This window comes from Vombatus ursinus, unplaced genomic scaffold, assembly GCF_900497805.2.
Source record: "Vombatus ursinus unplaced genomic scaffold, bare-nosed wombat genome assembly UNPS02000749.1, whole genome shotgun sequence".
NCBI lineage: Eukaryota > Metazoa > Chordata > Mammalia > Diprotodontia > Vombatidae > Vombatus > Vombatus ursinus.
Window position 1 is genome coordinate 2,696,476 of NW_020940527.1, and position 16,822 is coordinate 2,713,297.

General features: G+C 44.3%; 1 protein-coding gene across 2 annotated transcripts in view; it reads right to left on the bottom strand.

The window, feature by feature from the left end:
• Positions 1-16,822, bottom strand: part of PSAP (prosaposin) — a 37,778-nt gene that overhangs the window by 12,421 nt on the left and 8,535 nt on the right. For both annotated transcript variants that reach the window (XM_027858478.1, XM_027858471.1), the window contains exons 2-4: positions 6,708-6,838; positions 2,859-2,933; positions 2,135-2,260 (exon numbers count right to left, since the gene is read on the bottom strand). In XM_027858478.1, coding sequence (XP_027714279.1) covers positions 2,135-2,260; positions 2,859-2,933; positions 6,708-6,838 — 332 coding nt within the window. The remainder of the gene's footprint in view (positions 1-2,134; positions 2,261-2,858; positions 2,934-6,707; positions 6,839-16,822) is intronic.

Here is a 16,822-nt window from a genome sequence, read left to right on the forward strand (position 1 = left end):
CACAGACACCCTAGCTTGTCACCACAGCTTCCCTTCAAGGTTCCTATGGCGCCAACCCCCCATCTACAAGAGCCCTGCTTCACACTCTACCAACCCTCTCTTCTTCCCCTCCTCAAATCTCTATCCCTTAATAACATCACTCACATTTCTTTCTTTACTCCAGTGGCAAACTAGTCTACATGTATGTATGCATGTACGTGTTCCTTCTTTCTGCCTAAAAACATACCCAAACTAGAAACTACCATCTTCCTCTATCTCTCCTCCTCTTTTCAGCTAAATTCCTGAAAATTATGTGAAGGTTTTGCAAGACTGTACTTATCTGATATAAGAGAGGCCTTTTCATTTAACTTTTTGGGGGAGAAAGGAGGGAAAGAGTTATAGCAATACTAACAGAAGAAAGGAAGCCAAGAGAACATTCATGAATTACTAAAAAATAAATAAGACAGTGAATGAAAAACATCTATAAGTGCAAAGCCCTGGGGATGCAGACAAAAAAGCAGGAAGTCCAGCTAGGCCACCACCAAGCAGAGCACTGAAATCTGGGCCTGTTGCCCCACCTCACAAAGCCAAGCTGCCCATAAGTTGGGAGGAAGTTTCAGAGGCAGGCCCCAAGACCCTCCCCCACCTCTCCCCCCCCAACCCCAGCCTCTCCTTACTTGCTTCTCAACCCTCTGCAGCCTAGCTTCCAAGCTCCACCAAACGAAGGCCCCCTCAGAGTCACCAAGGATCTCTTCATTTCCAATGGGCTCTTGGTTAACCCTCAGCTGACCTCCCTGCAGCACCTAATACTGTTTCTTCCCACCCTCTGCCTCCTGCAGCCACCCTTTCCTCTGGATTCTTGCGACAATGCTGGGTTCAGGCTGTCCTCATACTTGTCTAACCATTCCTCGGGGCCCTTGGCTGCCTCATCACCCACCCCACATCATGCCCACTAAGTAAGGGAGAGTCACCCAAGGCTCTGTCCTGGACCCTTCTCTCTACACCCTCACTCATCACTTCCCAAGGGCTCAATTATCTCCTGCAGATGACTTCTGTATCGAATCACCTCTCAAGATGCTCCTAAGATACTCTGAACTGGATGCCACACTGTCCTCATGACCAAAGTAGGCCACCTTGGGTCCCTGATCCCCCACTGACCCTTCAATCCCCGCCTAAGCAGCTTCGTCCTTCTCTCCTCTCACACAGCCACCAAGGGGATGTTCCTGAGGTACAGACATGACTATGCTCTCTCTACCCCAGATGCCAGTGGCTCCCTACTTCCCATGCAAGGATTGGCAGACCACAAGCGCTACGAGCTGAGGATGGTCTCTACATTTCTAAATACAACAATGTAGAGGCCATAAGAGGCATAAAAGCAACAGTGGGGCATAGGACGGGCCAGATGCAGCCCAAGGGCCATGGGGTGCCAAACACTGCCCCCTAGAGGATTCACCCATGAAACCCTGTCTGTCCCTCTCTGCCCACCCTCTGTGACTCCATGGTCCAGTCATACAGGCCTACTGGCTCAGTGCCTCTGATGGCCATACACCGTTCTTCTTTGGCTCCCTTCTGTCTCTTGGAAGCCCTGGCTTCCTCCAACGACCAGTCCAAGGGCCACGTTCTACGTGATGCCCTCGGCTATGTGCCTGCTGCCCTGGCCTTGCTCCCAGGCCTCACACATTCTTAGAATGTAAGCTCCCAAGGGCAGGGATTCACTTTTATCTCTGCAGCCCCAAGGCTTCAACAATGGCTGGCTGAAGCATTTTTGTTGTGGTTTAGTCCTTTGTGACCCCATTTGGGGTTTTCCTGGCAAAAATATTGGAGTGGCTGGCCATTTCCTTCTCCAGTTCATTTTACAGATGAAGAAGTTGAGGCAGACAGGGTGAAGTGAACGGCCCAGGGTCACACTAGTAAGAGCCCTCTGAATTCATGAACAGGAGTCTGGCTGACCCTAAGCCCGGAGCCCTCTCCGCCGCCCTGCCTGACGCATAGTAAATGGTTACTGCTTGGTGAATGACTGACTGAACCTGAAAACTGGATCTCTTTCTGTTGCAGGGCTCTGGCCTGCTCTAATCTTCTACCTAAGGAATGTCAGAAGATCATTGTCCTGGAAACCAAGAGCCTGACTGACCTACCCCAACCCCAGTCATCTTACCATTTCCCCTTCAAGTGCATTGATGATGACTGGTAGGTAGGACGCCATTATCTCCTTGCATTTAGATACCCAATCCTCTTGAGGAAGCATCTCACACTCCTTCTCCAGGTAACCCTCAATTTCAGCCTAGGATGAGAAGTCACAAGCAAACCATTAAGGCCTGAGATGGGCTCCTACCCGAACTGTTCAAAAGAGAAAAAATTCTAGTGGGGGATTCCTTCAGCTGTGGGTAGATAGGTGATGAGCTCTGGTCTTCCCCAGAGAACAGCATACTGAAGGGCTAAACCGTAGGGGAACAGCCCAGAGACAGCAAATACAAGTCACTATCAGTCCCCATCAGGACTGGGTGGGTGGAGGGAAGAACTCCCAGTAAGGCCGGTCCCTCAGGCTGGAGCCTAAGCCTGCCTCCCCAGTCTTCAATCAATCCCTCCTTCTGTCTCATGAGCACAAACACCACCAAGCAGAAGTATGTCAAGAGGAGCCAATGTCAGCATTATGAATTCTCTCAAATATTGCTTCTCGGTTCCCTTTAGCTGCTGAGGGGGAAAAAGTCACTTAGAGTCACCTTGGGGGACAGGGCAAGGGGGGAGGGACAGGAATCTGCTTGGTAAGATGCTTTCATTGCCTGGTAAAGTTACTTAAAAGAACCAATGAGACCTCACTTAGCTCTCACCCATTTCTCCAACACATGACCCCCTACCCATGACAGCAACAGCCAGCTTACCTCGGTGCCATTTTGTTTCAAAAGGTTCTCAACTAATGTAACCACCTGCTTACAGGCTTCACAGGGGAGAGATTTCTGAAAGAGAAAGCAGAGATTGATTCTAGTGAAGGGCTGTAAAATGCAAAAGTGAATGCTAGAATCTTGATGTGACTACCTAAACTCTTTCTGAGCTGCCTTTCCCTATAAACACTGTCACAACTCTGTTCTATATATTCAGAGTATCTGTTACATTTTCCACAATTATCTAAAGTGAAGACAACATCCCCGTACCAGACAACACCACCTCACAAACCATAGCCCACATTACATTAAAAACACTTCATCTCTTTCTCTCTCTAGCTTTGTTTCTTCATCTGTAAAATAACACCTAACACAGAGACAGAACTGGCAACATCTAGCAACTGACCAAACATGTAAAGCAAGAAATGGGGGTCGATGCTGAGGCTACAAGACCTGGGAAGAATAGAAATAAGTTTAGACATGTTGAGTCTCCGGGACATTTGGTTTGAAGTGTCTAATAGACAGGTGGTAATAGGAGAAGCTCAGGGGACAGACGAGAGATGGATAGATCTGTCTGTGAATCATCTGCATAGTGAATCCCTAATAGTGTATAAAGATAAGAGGCACCCAGCAGGCACCAGTGCCTGGTACATGGCAGGTGTTTTATTAAACTGTTATTAAATGTTTATCGACTGACTTACTCAATTTGTGTTTAAGGGATTGAAAGGATTGAGCTTTTCAAAGAGCAGGTTATGATATTTATGTGAAACTGTTTGGAAAAGGAATTGGAATTGAATTTCTGTTTGGATCCACAAGGTTAGGACCCAGGATTAGAAGAGGAAGAAAAGCAAATCTGGGTGTGACGATGAAAATCTTCCTAAGAAGGAGAGCTAGCCCAAAGTAGAACAGACTGCCAAGGCCCTTCCCCAGAGGCTCAAGGACTCGTTGGGCTTGTTGGAAAAGGGACTGTTGTTCACAAAGAGGTGGACTAGATTAGTATCTGAAATCCCTCCCAATTTTGAGATCCCGTGATTTAGATAAATTTAATTAAAAAGCAGCTTAGAAGGGAAAAAAAGAGATGAGGGCCCAGGGAAAATCCACTCAGATGCCATAAAATGGATGATGAGCCAGCAAAGTAAAGGCAGATATATAGCAATTAGACTGCAGTTAGACAATCAAGAGCAGTGGCTAGAGTGTCATGGAAGTCCAGAGAGCAGAGATTCTCCACGAAGAAAAGGGCAGTCTACTGGGACAGAGGCAGAGGGCAGTTTCAATTTGAGTCAGATTTCAAAGGGCTAAGGAGTGGAAGGAAATGGAAGCTGATAAAACAGCTTCTCCCAAGAATCTGGCTGAGAAGGGAGGAGAGATTTAGGACATTATCTTGAGTAAACTAGGGCATGTTTGAAGGCATGAAATGAAAGTGAAAATGGGGAGTGGGAGGGAAGTAGAGGAATGGGAGGACAGCCACCAGAGAAATCAGAGAGGATGGGAGCAAAAGCACACCTCAGGGGCTGGCTGGCCTTTGCACAGAGCCTGGGGGCAAGCTGCAGTGGAAAATAAGGTTTGGAATACTTTCTTCAGAGACTAAATTAAGGAGGACTTGCCTCCTGGTGCCCAGTTAGCACGGCTTTGTTACTTCCTCCAGCTCTCTCTGACAGCAAGGGAAAGGATTGAGAGGGAAGGGTTGGGGGCAAATGGTGGGAGTAACACAAGGCTGGGGACTGGCAAGGGATGACCAGTGACGGGCAAACAAGGGCAGGAGGGATCCAGAGTAGAGAACAAGATGGACTTGAATTGGCTAATTGGTTTCAGACTGTAAAAGGGAAAAAAAAGAAGTCAGAGCAGGAGGAATGGTTCAAGAAGGGACTGCAGGGGGGCAGCTAGGTGGGCAGTGGATAGAACACCAGCCCTGGAGTCAGGAGGACCTGAGTTCACATTGAGCCTCAGACACATAACACTCACTAGCTGTTGACCCTGGGCAAGTCACTTAACCCCAACTGCCCTCACCAAAAAAAAAAAAAAAAAAAGGGACTGAAGAGTCACAGACTGGAGTCAAGATGATGGCAAAGCACAGATTTAAAAGGGATAAGGCAATAAGGAGAAAATTATGATCAGACAGAGGAATGCCGGGGCATGTGTGATCATCCCTGTGAATGGCAGAAGGAAGGAGGCCATGAGATTGAGGGGCTGGGGTTGGGGGTGGGGGGTTTAGGGTTGAGAGAACATCCATATGGTGACATGCCCAGGGTAGGGAACCTCCAGGTGGCCCTCTAGGTCCAAGTGCAGTCCTCTGACTGAATCCAAACTTCACAGAACAAATCCCCTTAACAAAAGGGGCCTACGTTCTAAGACCTAGAATGGCTAGAACATAAGAGTAGGAGTTCAGAAGGAAAATTCTGAGGCAGCTTCTTAGTATCTTGAGAAAAGAGGGAGAGAAAGAATGACCATGGAGTCAGTAAAGCACATCTACCATGATCTGGATCACACAGATGGAAAATCTGAACCAAATGAAGCTGTCTAACACCTAGGATTTTTGTCTGGGGATTATAACTTGCATGGCATTATTTGATGAACTCAGCAGTTTCCAGACTCAAAAGTCACCCAGGACCCCAAAAGGTGGGTAAGATGGGCTAGCCTACCGGCTCAAGAGTGTTTGACCACTGTCTGTTCCTGTAGAAATGAGGCCGTAGCAACCGATCCTTGGTGTCCAAAGGAAACAAAAAGCCACAGTCAATGCAGGCTCAGAAATCCCCTCTTGTGGGCTAAGAGTCTGGGGGAAGCAAGACTAGGAAACTTCCTAGACAAAGCCATTCAGGGGAGATTTTTTTGGGCAGAAGTTATTTTCTTAGAAGAATTGGGGAAATCAGGATTCTGTGCCCAGAAAATGGAGAAGGCAGGGTTGCAAAAAGAGCTGGCTTCAATGCCCCTTTCCTGCCTCTTGTCCCAGAATTTCCCTTCTACCCCAGATGACAGTTTTTGTTAAAGAAAAGAATGCCTGCCTAGATTAGACTGTAGTTAAGTGTGGCACCCTATGTCCTCAAAAGAATCTCTGTAGGAACAAAGTTTGGCTCTGGGCCCAAAAAGAACAGGGAAGGAGCTGATGGGGTGGAAAGCCCACTGGCTCCACAGATGTTCCAACTCAGGTTCTACACCGCCCTGTCATGTTGGACAAGTCACTCCTCACAGCATCTCAGCTTCATTATTTCTAAAATGAATTAGTAACCTCTAAGGTCCCCCAGTTCTAGATCGATGCAATCCTAGATTCTCTCAACACAAGCAGACTAGCCAACTGACCCAAAGACATCCTAATGAAGGCCACACTCCTTGTATCACACAAAGGTGCAAAGAGGGAACACTATTAAGTCCAAGACCAAAAGCAGATTACAAATTAAATTTGAAAATGATTACTTCTTAAATTAACTTTGCTTATTATTGTGTAGCAAAGAGTTGGTATGATCCTGGCAATCCCCATTTGTACCAAAAAGGGATGGGTAGGTCAAGAGCATAAACCTGTTTCGTACCAGCAAAGAATCCATGAAACTTAGGCACGTCTGCCAAGGTCATGAAGTTTGCAGTGATGCAAGTTTCTGCAAACAGAATATTTCCACAGCAATTGAGAAAATTCTGCACTGATATCATTTGACAGCTATCAAATGACAACTCCTGATAATAAAGAAGGATCTTCCTCCGCCGCTGCTGCCGCCCCTCCCCCTGTCTCCTACTAGAGACACAATTTAAACCTGGAAGCTACTTTGCCCTGGGATTTACATCTGCATAATATAAGTAACCTGATTACTCCAGAAAGCATTCTTGGAATTCCAAAAGAGTTAAGGCTGAGCAAACACTCACCACGGTAGGCCTGCTCCAAACAACCTGCCGGCAGTGCTGGACAGCCCCACACTCAGATGCTGTCTTCAAATCCCGACACCAGACCTCGGGACCCTTCGCGCATTCCTTTTTGAACACAGGGTCAGCCAGAGCTGAAAAAGATACATACAAGACTGTTTAATCACAAGAGTTCATTCATCAGGGGACTGATTCCCAGCATTTCCTTGGTAGAAGCAGCCCAGGACTGGCAATGACTTCCTAGGCCATTACCAAAATGCTTACCTAGCTTCAACTTGATCGAGTGTCCCTCTTCGGCCTACAATATAGTCCGTGGCCTATCCGAGGCATGCAGTGCTAACTAACCCTTAGTTTTAAGTCTTGAAAGGCCGGGTCTAACAGACAGATCACTGAACTTGGAAGATTCGGATTCAAATCCTGCCTCAGATATATCTGCTAAACTCCCTGACCCTGGGCAAGTCCCTTCAATGCTCTGCGTCTTAGGCGCTTTATGTGCAGAATGAGTGTTAGATTCGAGAGCTCTGCAAGAACTTTGCGGCTCTAAATTGATGATCTTGTCGTAAGAAATCCCATGAAAGGCTTAAGCATTCTCCCGATAGCGATTTCTTTTCCTGCTCTAAAACAGCACCAGTCATCACCGTACTAAACCCAGAAGCCAGAGGGTTCAAGAATATCTAAGGGATAAAGCCGATCCCTTGGCACAAGGGCAAACCAGCGGAGCTTTCTTATTGGAAACCAGGAAAAGGGAAGCTGCAAGGGGCAGGCTGGAGGCTAGACCTCCACTGGCGGCCATGCTCACGCATGTCACACACCCACTCGCCGCTCACCCAGCCAGAGTCACTGGAAGAGGCACCTGAAGCTCTGCAGACCAGGAAGACGAGCCAGATGCTCAAGTGAGAAATTGGAGACAAGTCACACTTTGAACAGCTTCTCTGCGATCTATTGCCCATAACAATAAACAAATGGACAAATATGTTCTGTTTTCCTGCAGAAGCTGAAGATGATTGTAACTCAGAAGGCTTTTGAACACTGAAGCTCCCCAATGTGCAGAGACTGTAAAAGGGGTTAAGAGGAAAATGTGAAATGGAGGTTTTCAGGCATCGCTCCTAAATATGAAGGGCTGGGCCCATAAAAATTTTGCTTTGGAGATTTGTCAGAAGCCATTCTTATTAACTGCAGAAAATCCTAACAGCAAAATCCACTGTCAATTTTTAAATGTTTTTCTTAAGGCCATAAGCACGCTTTGAACTTGGGTTTCCGTAGCCTCATCTTAATTTTAGGCCGACCTGGGACTAAAGTTTCACTAATTTAAGGTTTAAAAAGTTCTCGTGTCACTCAATTTTTATATTGATATGGTTACGTACAGCATTTAGGGCAGGAAGGTGGCACAGCAGAGAGAATGCTGGGCCTGGAGTCAGGAAGAACTGAGTTCAAATCCGACCTCTGACACTTACTAGCTCTGTGACCCTGGGCAAGTCATTTAACTCTGCTGGCCTCAGTTTCCTCATCTGTAAAATGAGCTGGAGAAGGAAATAACAAACCACTCCCGTATCTTTGCCAAGAAAACCTCAAATGGAGTCACAAAGAGTTAGACATGATAGAACTAAAGAACAACCCTATTAAGGGGGATCAAGAAAGGTTTCTTGCAGAAAGTCAGACTTGAGCTGAGACTTAGGGAAGCCAGGAGTCAGAGATGAGGGACAGAATTCCAGGCATGGAGGACAGCCAGTGAAAATGCACAGGAGCCTGGGAAGAGAATATCTTTCATGAGGAACAGCAGAGGCTAAGGTCACTGAATCAGAGTAGGCTGGGGAGTGTAAGATGATCAGAAATGCAGAAGGGGGCCAGGTTCTGAAGAGTTTTGAATGTCAAACTGGCTCGCGTCTCTTTTGTCCATCTCCATCCCCCCCACCCCCCCCACCTCCCCACCCCCGCCCACCCCGCCACCCCTCAGCTTACGTCTTCTCAAAGAAAACAGAATAAGTCACAAGTGGTAGGTTCATGGACTAATTAGCCAAACAATCATGGCTAGTTTGAGGATGATGTAAGACTAGATTACTAATGATTGGAGATATTTAATGAATTTTCAAATTGTTTCCATTATTCATTTAATGTCTCCTCCGATCATAACCTGCTACTTACAGCACCCCCCTCCTTAAGTTTATGATTACTTTGGCTTACAGCTTCTTTGATTGTTGGGGGAGAAGAGCCAAGAAAAAGAAAGGAACAGAAAGGCAGCTACTCTCGCATTTAGGAAGAGGGTGTTTTCCAAATGGTTTGTTTTACACATCGGCAGCTCCACATTCAGAATATACTCTCATAGAAATATTATAAAATGACAAGTAGTTCCCATGTTTGTCCAGAAAAAACTTTTTATCTCAATAAGATTACTATCTGCTACTTTAAAATTAGTCCCAGCTCTGAACAGAAATCTGTGCAAGGGAGAGCTATGCGGTGTACACGTTAAGTGGTCCAAGGAAGATCTGATGAGGTAGGGAGGGCTATATTCAAGAGAGCTGGAAGCCCTACTCCTCCTTGGAATGACAGATTGTATCTGGAGTCTTGAGCTGTTTTGGGCGCTAGGCTTTAAGGGCTGCCGAGACAGGGCACCCAAAGAAGGGGTAACCAAGGATATCTGAGCAACAGGCAAAGCCCCAGAAAATGGCAATTTTATGTGCCTCCTCACTTACATCCCCCTAAGTAGCTCATTTCCATCCCTTAGATGGAAGTGGTGAAGAACAGGATAAGGTTACTATAAAATATTTAAGGCAGACATTCCTTACACAGTGGCCTGGCTCTACAAGGACTTACAGGTTAAATGTTTAAAGCTCTCCCAAGTGAAAGTACCCCACTATCTGTACAGAGAAAATCATCCAAGCACTGGATTCTGGGGACAAAGGAAATGGTCTGTAGGAGAGAAAGGAAGAAACTCCTTAAGATCTAAAAAATAACAGATGACATACTTAATGCCTTTTAAAACCAAAGCATGCTACATCAAAGGCGCTCCACCAAACAGGAGAAGGGAAGGGAGGAAGCTCCCTTCCCTTCAGGCTGTCTCCTCTCTTCTCATCCGCACCGCTCAGCACCTAAGACACCACACACACGTGCTTCCCCAAGGGTCATCCATAAAGGAGCAAACGCAACGCGGCTAATTAACACACATACACATACAAGGTTTATAATGCAATCTCTCACAAGCTCATATTAAGACTTTAAAAAAAGATTCCTCGTCACCTAACATCTTGATTACTGCAATAACCTACTAGTGGGTTGGCCTGCCTCAAGTCTCTCCCCACTCCAATCCATCCTCCATTCAACCACTTGTGATTTTACAGGTCTGGATCACGTCATCACTCTCCTACTAAAAAACTCCAGTGGCTCACTGTTACCTCCAGGGCCCAATATAAAATCCTCAAAACCCTTTGTAACCCAGGCCCCTCCTACCCTTTTCCAGTCTTCTTACACCTTCCTCCCCAAACCTATACTCTTCCATCCAGTAACACTGGCCCCCTGGCCATTCCTTGTACAAGGTATTCCCCACTCTCCAGCTTTCACCGGCCGTCCCAGGCTGGAGTGCTCTTCCGTTCCTCTCTGTTCTTAATCTCTCTGAATTCTAGTGCTGTCTCTGTTATTTCCAATATATCCTGTATATGGCTTCTTTGTTCATAGCTCTTTGCATGCTTCTTTCCTCTCCAATAAACTGTGAACTCTTTGAGGACAAGCACTGTCTTGCTTTTCTTTACTTATGCTGTGACACTGCCAGGTCCCCCTCACCTTATTCTTGGACTGTTGCAATTGCTGGTAAGGGTTAGGCCGCTGCCCTAGTCAGAGCCCACCACCTGATGCTGTGAGTGCCCAAATGGTGGTTAACATATTGCAATTGCAACAGTCCAAGAATAAGGGGAGGGGGACCTGGCAGTGTCTGAGCATAAGAGGCAAAGTCAGGAAGGTAAAATCAACTGGCCTTGGCAACAGATTGAACACGGGGGGTATGAGAGTAACGAGTTGAGGATGAATCCTAGGTTTTGATCCCAGGGCAGTAAAAGAATGGTGTTTTCCTCAATGGAAGGGAGTTGGGCTAGAGGGGAAATAGACTGGGTTCAGTTGGGACAGGTTGCGTTTAGATGCCTTCTGGACATCTTTCTTGAGATGTCTAACAGGCAGCTGGAGATGCAAGCCTGGAAGTCAGCAGAGAGGTTTGGGCTGGATGGATAGATGTGAGCCTCAACAGCTGAGAGATGGCCATTGAATCACAAAGTGAAAAAGTGTGACATTTCACCTCTAAGCAAATGTCAAATCTTGGCGTTTCTGCCTCTCTAACATCTCTCTTGCATTTGTCTCCTAGTATTAGTCTGATTCTGCTTCTCAGATCTGTTAATAGATCAAACACTTAGCCAAATGTGAAAGAGGGGTTAGAAACCTGGGTTCTAGTCCTGGCTCAGACACTTATTGGTTTTGAGCAGGCAAATCACTGGAGCCTCTCTGACTGGGAGGTTCCCCATCTATAGAATGACCTGGTGCTTAGCCTGGCTGCCCACCAGGATGCCCTGAAGCCCTTATACTTGATGAGTCAGTAGCTAATTGACTAGAACTGATGAATAAGATTATGCTTCCATAAAAGGCAAAGCACGATACAGTCTGTTTGTTCTAGAAACTTGAAACAATAAATCAAGTGTTGGGGTTCAAGTTAATACCGATTAAGGCTACTCCTAGACAAGTCCTTTATCTGAAACAGCTCAGGCACAAATCCACAACAGCTAGATTATAAACCTGAGCTACTGAATCGAACTGAAAATCTCATTTTGGCGCCTCTGATTAGAGAACAGATCACCTGATACTGGCTAGAGGCAAGTCTCCAGTAGAGTGGAGAAAGTCCCTTATCTTACAAGGATCTGATAAGACATGGCCTTTGACCCAGAACTCCAGCGCTAGTTACATACCCCAAGGATGATGATTTTTAAAAGCTCCCAAAGTAAAGCAGCAAAGAACCAGAAACAAAGTAGACACCCACTGATTAGGGAATTAGTAAACGGAGTTATAGTAACCATGATAAATGACAAATGCCAAGAAGCAAGAGAACTCTTACATGTACTGATGCAAAATGAATGGCTATAGAGGCTGGGCCCAGTGTCCAATTCATATCCTACCTCAAACACATTTTGTAAAATGTAAGCGCATAGCACAGTACCCGGCAAAAGAGCATCAGCTTACTAATAATGCGCTTGTTTATTGAACTGACCCTGTCTGCCTCAGTTTCCTCAACTGTAAAATGAGCTGGAGAAGTAAATGGAAAATCACTCCAGTATCTGCCAAGAAAACCCCAGAGGCAGACAAAACTGAAAGAAATGAACACTGAATGCTTATGTCCTTCAGCAATATAAATGGAAACACAACTGAAAATGAATGCTGATAAAGCTTAGCTTCAAAAGACATATAACTTTTTCCATTTCAAGAAGGAGTCAAGAAGATCAAAATTCAAATCCAGTCTCAGACACTTGATACAACTAGCTGGGTGACCCTGGACAAGTCACTTAACCTCACTGCCTAGCCAAAAAAAAAATGAATAGTAGCAAGACACTTCCTTTCTTACAGGTGCGTAAGGAACAACAGGGCCCCCTCCCAGCTCCGTCACTGAGGTGGAGGAAGGCAGCTGGTGAGATGCAGGAGGAAACGATGATCTTGACTAGAGAAAACAGTCCTGAATTGCAGCAAGGGTGCTCAGTACAGCAACAGAACTTAATAAATGCACACTGATTAATCTATACATAAAATGCAGCATATTGATTAAAGGCTTCATGTGAAAATCTGTCTCTGACTAGGACTGCTTTATTTAAAAATATACGATCTTTTGTAAATTCAGGAAACCAGAGATCAAGCCTTTGGGCAGGGAGTTAGGGATATCTGTTCATTTGGTTAAAGGGAAAGGGAAAGAAAAGGGTTCCCCCCTATTTATTCTATTTACATACATACACACAAGGGGGGAGAATTCCAGTGCTACTCTGTATTATGAAGGCTTGACAAGGTGGAACTGTCACAATGCCATTAACTGAAAGCAAACCAAAGCTTGAAAGTTATGCTGAGGGGATGTTTATGGCAAAGGTAGAGTTTCAATACCTTTGCCTTAATAAGCATCTCCTAGCATTACAACAATTCCGTATATACACACTAATGCAGGAGTTCTTAATCTGGGGTCAAGGAACTTAGTCTTTTAAATATTTTAAAAACTGCAATTCAACACAATCGGTTTCCTTTGTAATCCTACATACATCATTTTACTTTATGCATTTGTCTTTTGTAAAATGTACATTGTCCTGGCACTGTGTTAAACCTGAGAAGACAAAGACAAAAACCAGCCCTTCCCACAAAGGAGCTCCCACTCCAGCGGGGGAGACAACAGTAGTAAATGACTATAGTAACCATTACATACAGATGAAATACATACAGGATGAATCTCTCTGAGGGTGGCCTCAGAGAGAAGATACTAAGATCGAAGGGGGACAGGGAAAGGCTTCTTGAGATTCTAGGAGGCAGAGATGAGGTAGAGAGGGGGTGGCTGGCTGGGGGATGGGGAGGACAGCCCCTGAAAATGCATGGAGTAGAGAGATGGGAGGGTATTGTTTGAGGAACAGCAAGGACAGCAGTGTCACTGGGCTGCAGACTACTTGGAAGGGAGTGAGGTATGAGGACATTGGCAAGGTAGAAAGGCTATAAAAGGCTATAAAAGGTTTTAAAAGACAAACGGAAAATTTTCTATTTGATTCTGCCAGTAAGGGGGGGGAGAAGGGAGGTGGGTCACTGGAGTGGCATCTAGAGGTGACATGGTCAGACATGCACTGACAGCTGAGTGGAGGACGGATTACAGTGGGAAGAGATCTGCAGAGAGACTGTTGTCTAATGATGTCTGAAAGAAAGCTAGAGATTTGAAGCTCTCTCTCTTTTAAGAGAGAGGTGAAAGCTGAACAACAGACCTGAGAGTCACCTGCATGGAATGATAATGGAAACCATGGGAGCTGATGATAGATAACCAAGTACAACAGCAGACAGAAAAGGTAAGTGGGTCCAGGAAACAGCTGCATGACATAAATGAAGGCAGAAGATCGGACAAGGAGAACCAGGAGAGATCAATGTTTGGAAAGCCTAGAGAAGAGGGTGATTACAATGTCAGTCCGCATATGGTCACTGAGAAAAGGCCATTAGATCCGACAAGTAAAAGATTATCAGGTAACTGTAAAAAAATAGAAAATATTTGGGAGTCTACCGGTCAAAGCAAACCCAGGAACTACATGAACACAATTACAAAACACTTTTTCACATAAATAAAGTCAGATCTAAACAATTAAAAAATATCAATTGCTCAGTGGAAGCTAATGACTATGAGAAATCAAGAAATTATAAAACAAAACCAAAAGAATGAAAAAATAGAAGACAATGTGAAATATCTCACTGGAAAAACAACTGACCTGGAAAATAGATCCAGGAGAGAGAATTTAAAAATTATTGGACTACCTGAAAGCCACGATCAATAAAAACTTAGACATCATCTTTCAACAAATTATCAAGGAAAACTGCCCTGATATTCTAGAACCAGAGGGTAAAATAGAAATTGAAAGAATTCACCAATCACCTCCTGAAAGAGATCCCAAAAGGAAACCTCCCAGGAATATTATAGCCAAATTCCAGAATTCCCAGATCAAGGAGAAAATATTGCAAGCAGCCAGCAAGAAACAAATCAAGTATTGTGGAAACACAATCAGGATAACACAAGATTGAGCAGCTTCTACATTAAGGATCAGAGGGCTTGGAATATGATATTCTGGAGGTCAAAGGAGCTAGGATTAAGACCAAGAATCACCTACCCAGCAAAACTGAGGGGAATCAATGAGGGGAAAAAACTGACATTCAATGACATAGAGGAATTCAATGCATTCTTGAGAAGCCAGAGCTAAATAGAAAAACTGACTTTCAAATACAAGACTCAAGAGAAGCATGAAAAGGTAAACAGGAAAGAGAAATCACAAGGGACTTATTAAAGTTGAACTGTTTACATTCCTACATGGAAGGATGATATTTGTAACTCATGAGACGTTTCTCATTATTAGGGTAGTTGGAGTGAATATATATAGACAGAGGGCACAGGGTGAGTTGAATATGAAGAGGTGATATCTAAAAAAGAAAAACGGTGAGAGAGGAATGTACTAGGAGAAGGAGAAAAGGAGAGGTAGAATGGGGTAAATTATCTCACATAAAAGAGGCAAGAAAAAACTTTTACAGTGGAGGGGAAGAGGGAGGAGATGAGAAGGAATGAGTGAACTTTACTCTCACTGGATTTGGCTCAAGGAGGGAATAACATATACACCCAATTGGGTATGGAAATGTATCTTACCTTACAGGAAAGTGGGGGGGGACAAGAGAGGAAAGGGTATAAGAAAGGAGGGCAGGTTGGGGGAGGGGGTAATCAGAAGCAAGCACTTTTGAGGGAGAGGGACAAAGGAAAGAACTGAATAAATGGGGGCCAGGATAGGATTGAGGGAAGTATAGTTAGTCTTTCAGATCATGACAATTATGGAAGTGTTCTGCATAGCTGCACATGTATCAGCCTATGTTGAACTGCTTGCCTGGGTGGGGAGGGGTGAGGGGAGAGAATTTAGAACGCAAAAGTTTTAGAAATGAATGTTAGAAATTGTTTCTGCATACAACTGGGAAATAAGATACACAGGCAAAGGGGTATAGAAATCTATCTTACCCTACAGAAAAATAGAAAAGGAAGGAGATAAGAGGGGGAGGAGGGTGGTTATAGAAGGGAAAACAGATTGGGCAAAGGGGGAATCAGAATGTAGGCTGTCATGGGGTGGGGGGAGGGAAGAGATAGGGAGAAAATCTGGAAATCAAAATCTTGTGGAAGTAAATGATGAAAACGAAAAATAAATAAAAATTGGAAAAAATATCAATTGCTCATGGGTAGTAAAAATGACAATTCTGCCTATACTAATTTACTTATTCAGTACCATACCAATCAAGCTACCAAAAATTATTTTATAGAGCTAGAAAAAAACAGTAACAAAATTCATCTGGAAGAACAAAAAGTCCAGAATATCAAGGGAATTAATGACTGGCTAATATGACAGATAAGGAAAATGATAAAGATTGAAGATGTGGGAAAATTGGGACACTAATAATGCACTGCTGGTGGAGTTGTGAACTGATATAACCATTCTGGAGAACAACGTGGAACTATGCCCAGAGGGCAACCAAACTGTGCATACCCTTTGATCCAAGCAATAAAACTACTAGGTCTGTATCCCAAAGAGATCATAAAAAAGGGAAAAGAACCTAGATGCACAAAAATATTTATAGCAGCTCTTTTTGTGGTGGCAAAGAATTGGAAATTGAGGGGATGTCTATCAGATGAGGAATGGCTGAACAAGCTGTGGCATATGAATATAATGAAATACTATTGTGCAACAAGAAATGACGAGCAGGCAGACTTCAGAAAAACTTGGAAAGACTTATATGGACTGATGCTGAGTAAACCAAGCAGAACCAGGAAAACGTTGTACACAGTAACAGCAACATTGTGTGACAATCAACTATGACAGACTTAGCTTTTCTCAGCAATACAATGAATGATCCAAGACAATTACAAAGGACTCATGATGGAAAATGCTATCCGCATCCAGAGGAAGAACTGATGGATTGAAAGGAGATCGAAGCATATTATTTCCACCTTTACCTTTTTCGTAGTTTTTTCCTTTCGGTCTTTCCTCTTTCACAACTATGACTAACATGGAAATGTGCTTTACATGACTGCACATATATAACCCATATCAAACTGCTTCCTGTTTTAGGAAGAAGGGAGGGGAGAAAAATTTGAAATTCAAAATTCTGTAAAACTGAATGCTAAAAATTGTCTTTACGTATAATCGGGGGAAAATAAAATACTATTAAAAAAGAAATCATTGGTAACTTTGGAGAGAGCAATTTCAGTTTAGGATTAAGAGAGGTGACAGAAGAGGAAGTGAAGGCAGCACCTGGGTAGATGATCTTCTCAAAGAGCTGAGCCACAAAAGGAGGAATGATACAGGCATGATGAATTAAACAGCCAGGTTCAATAGACTTTG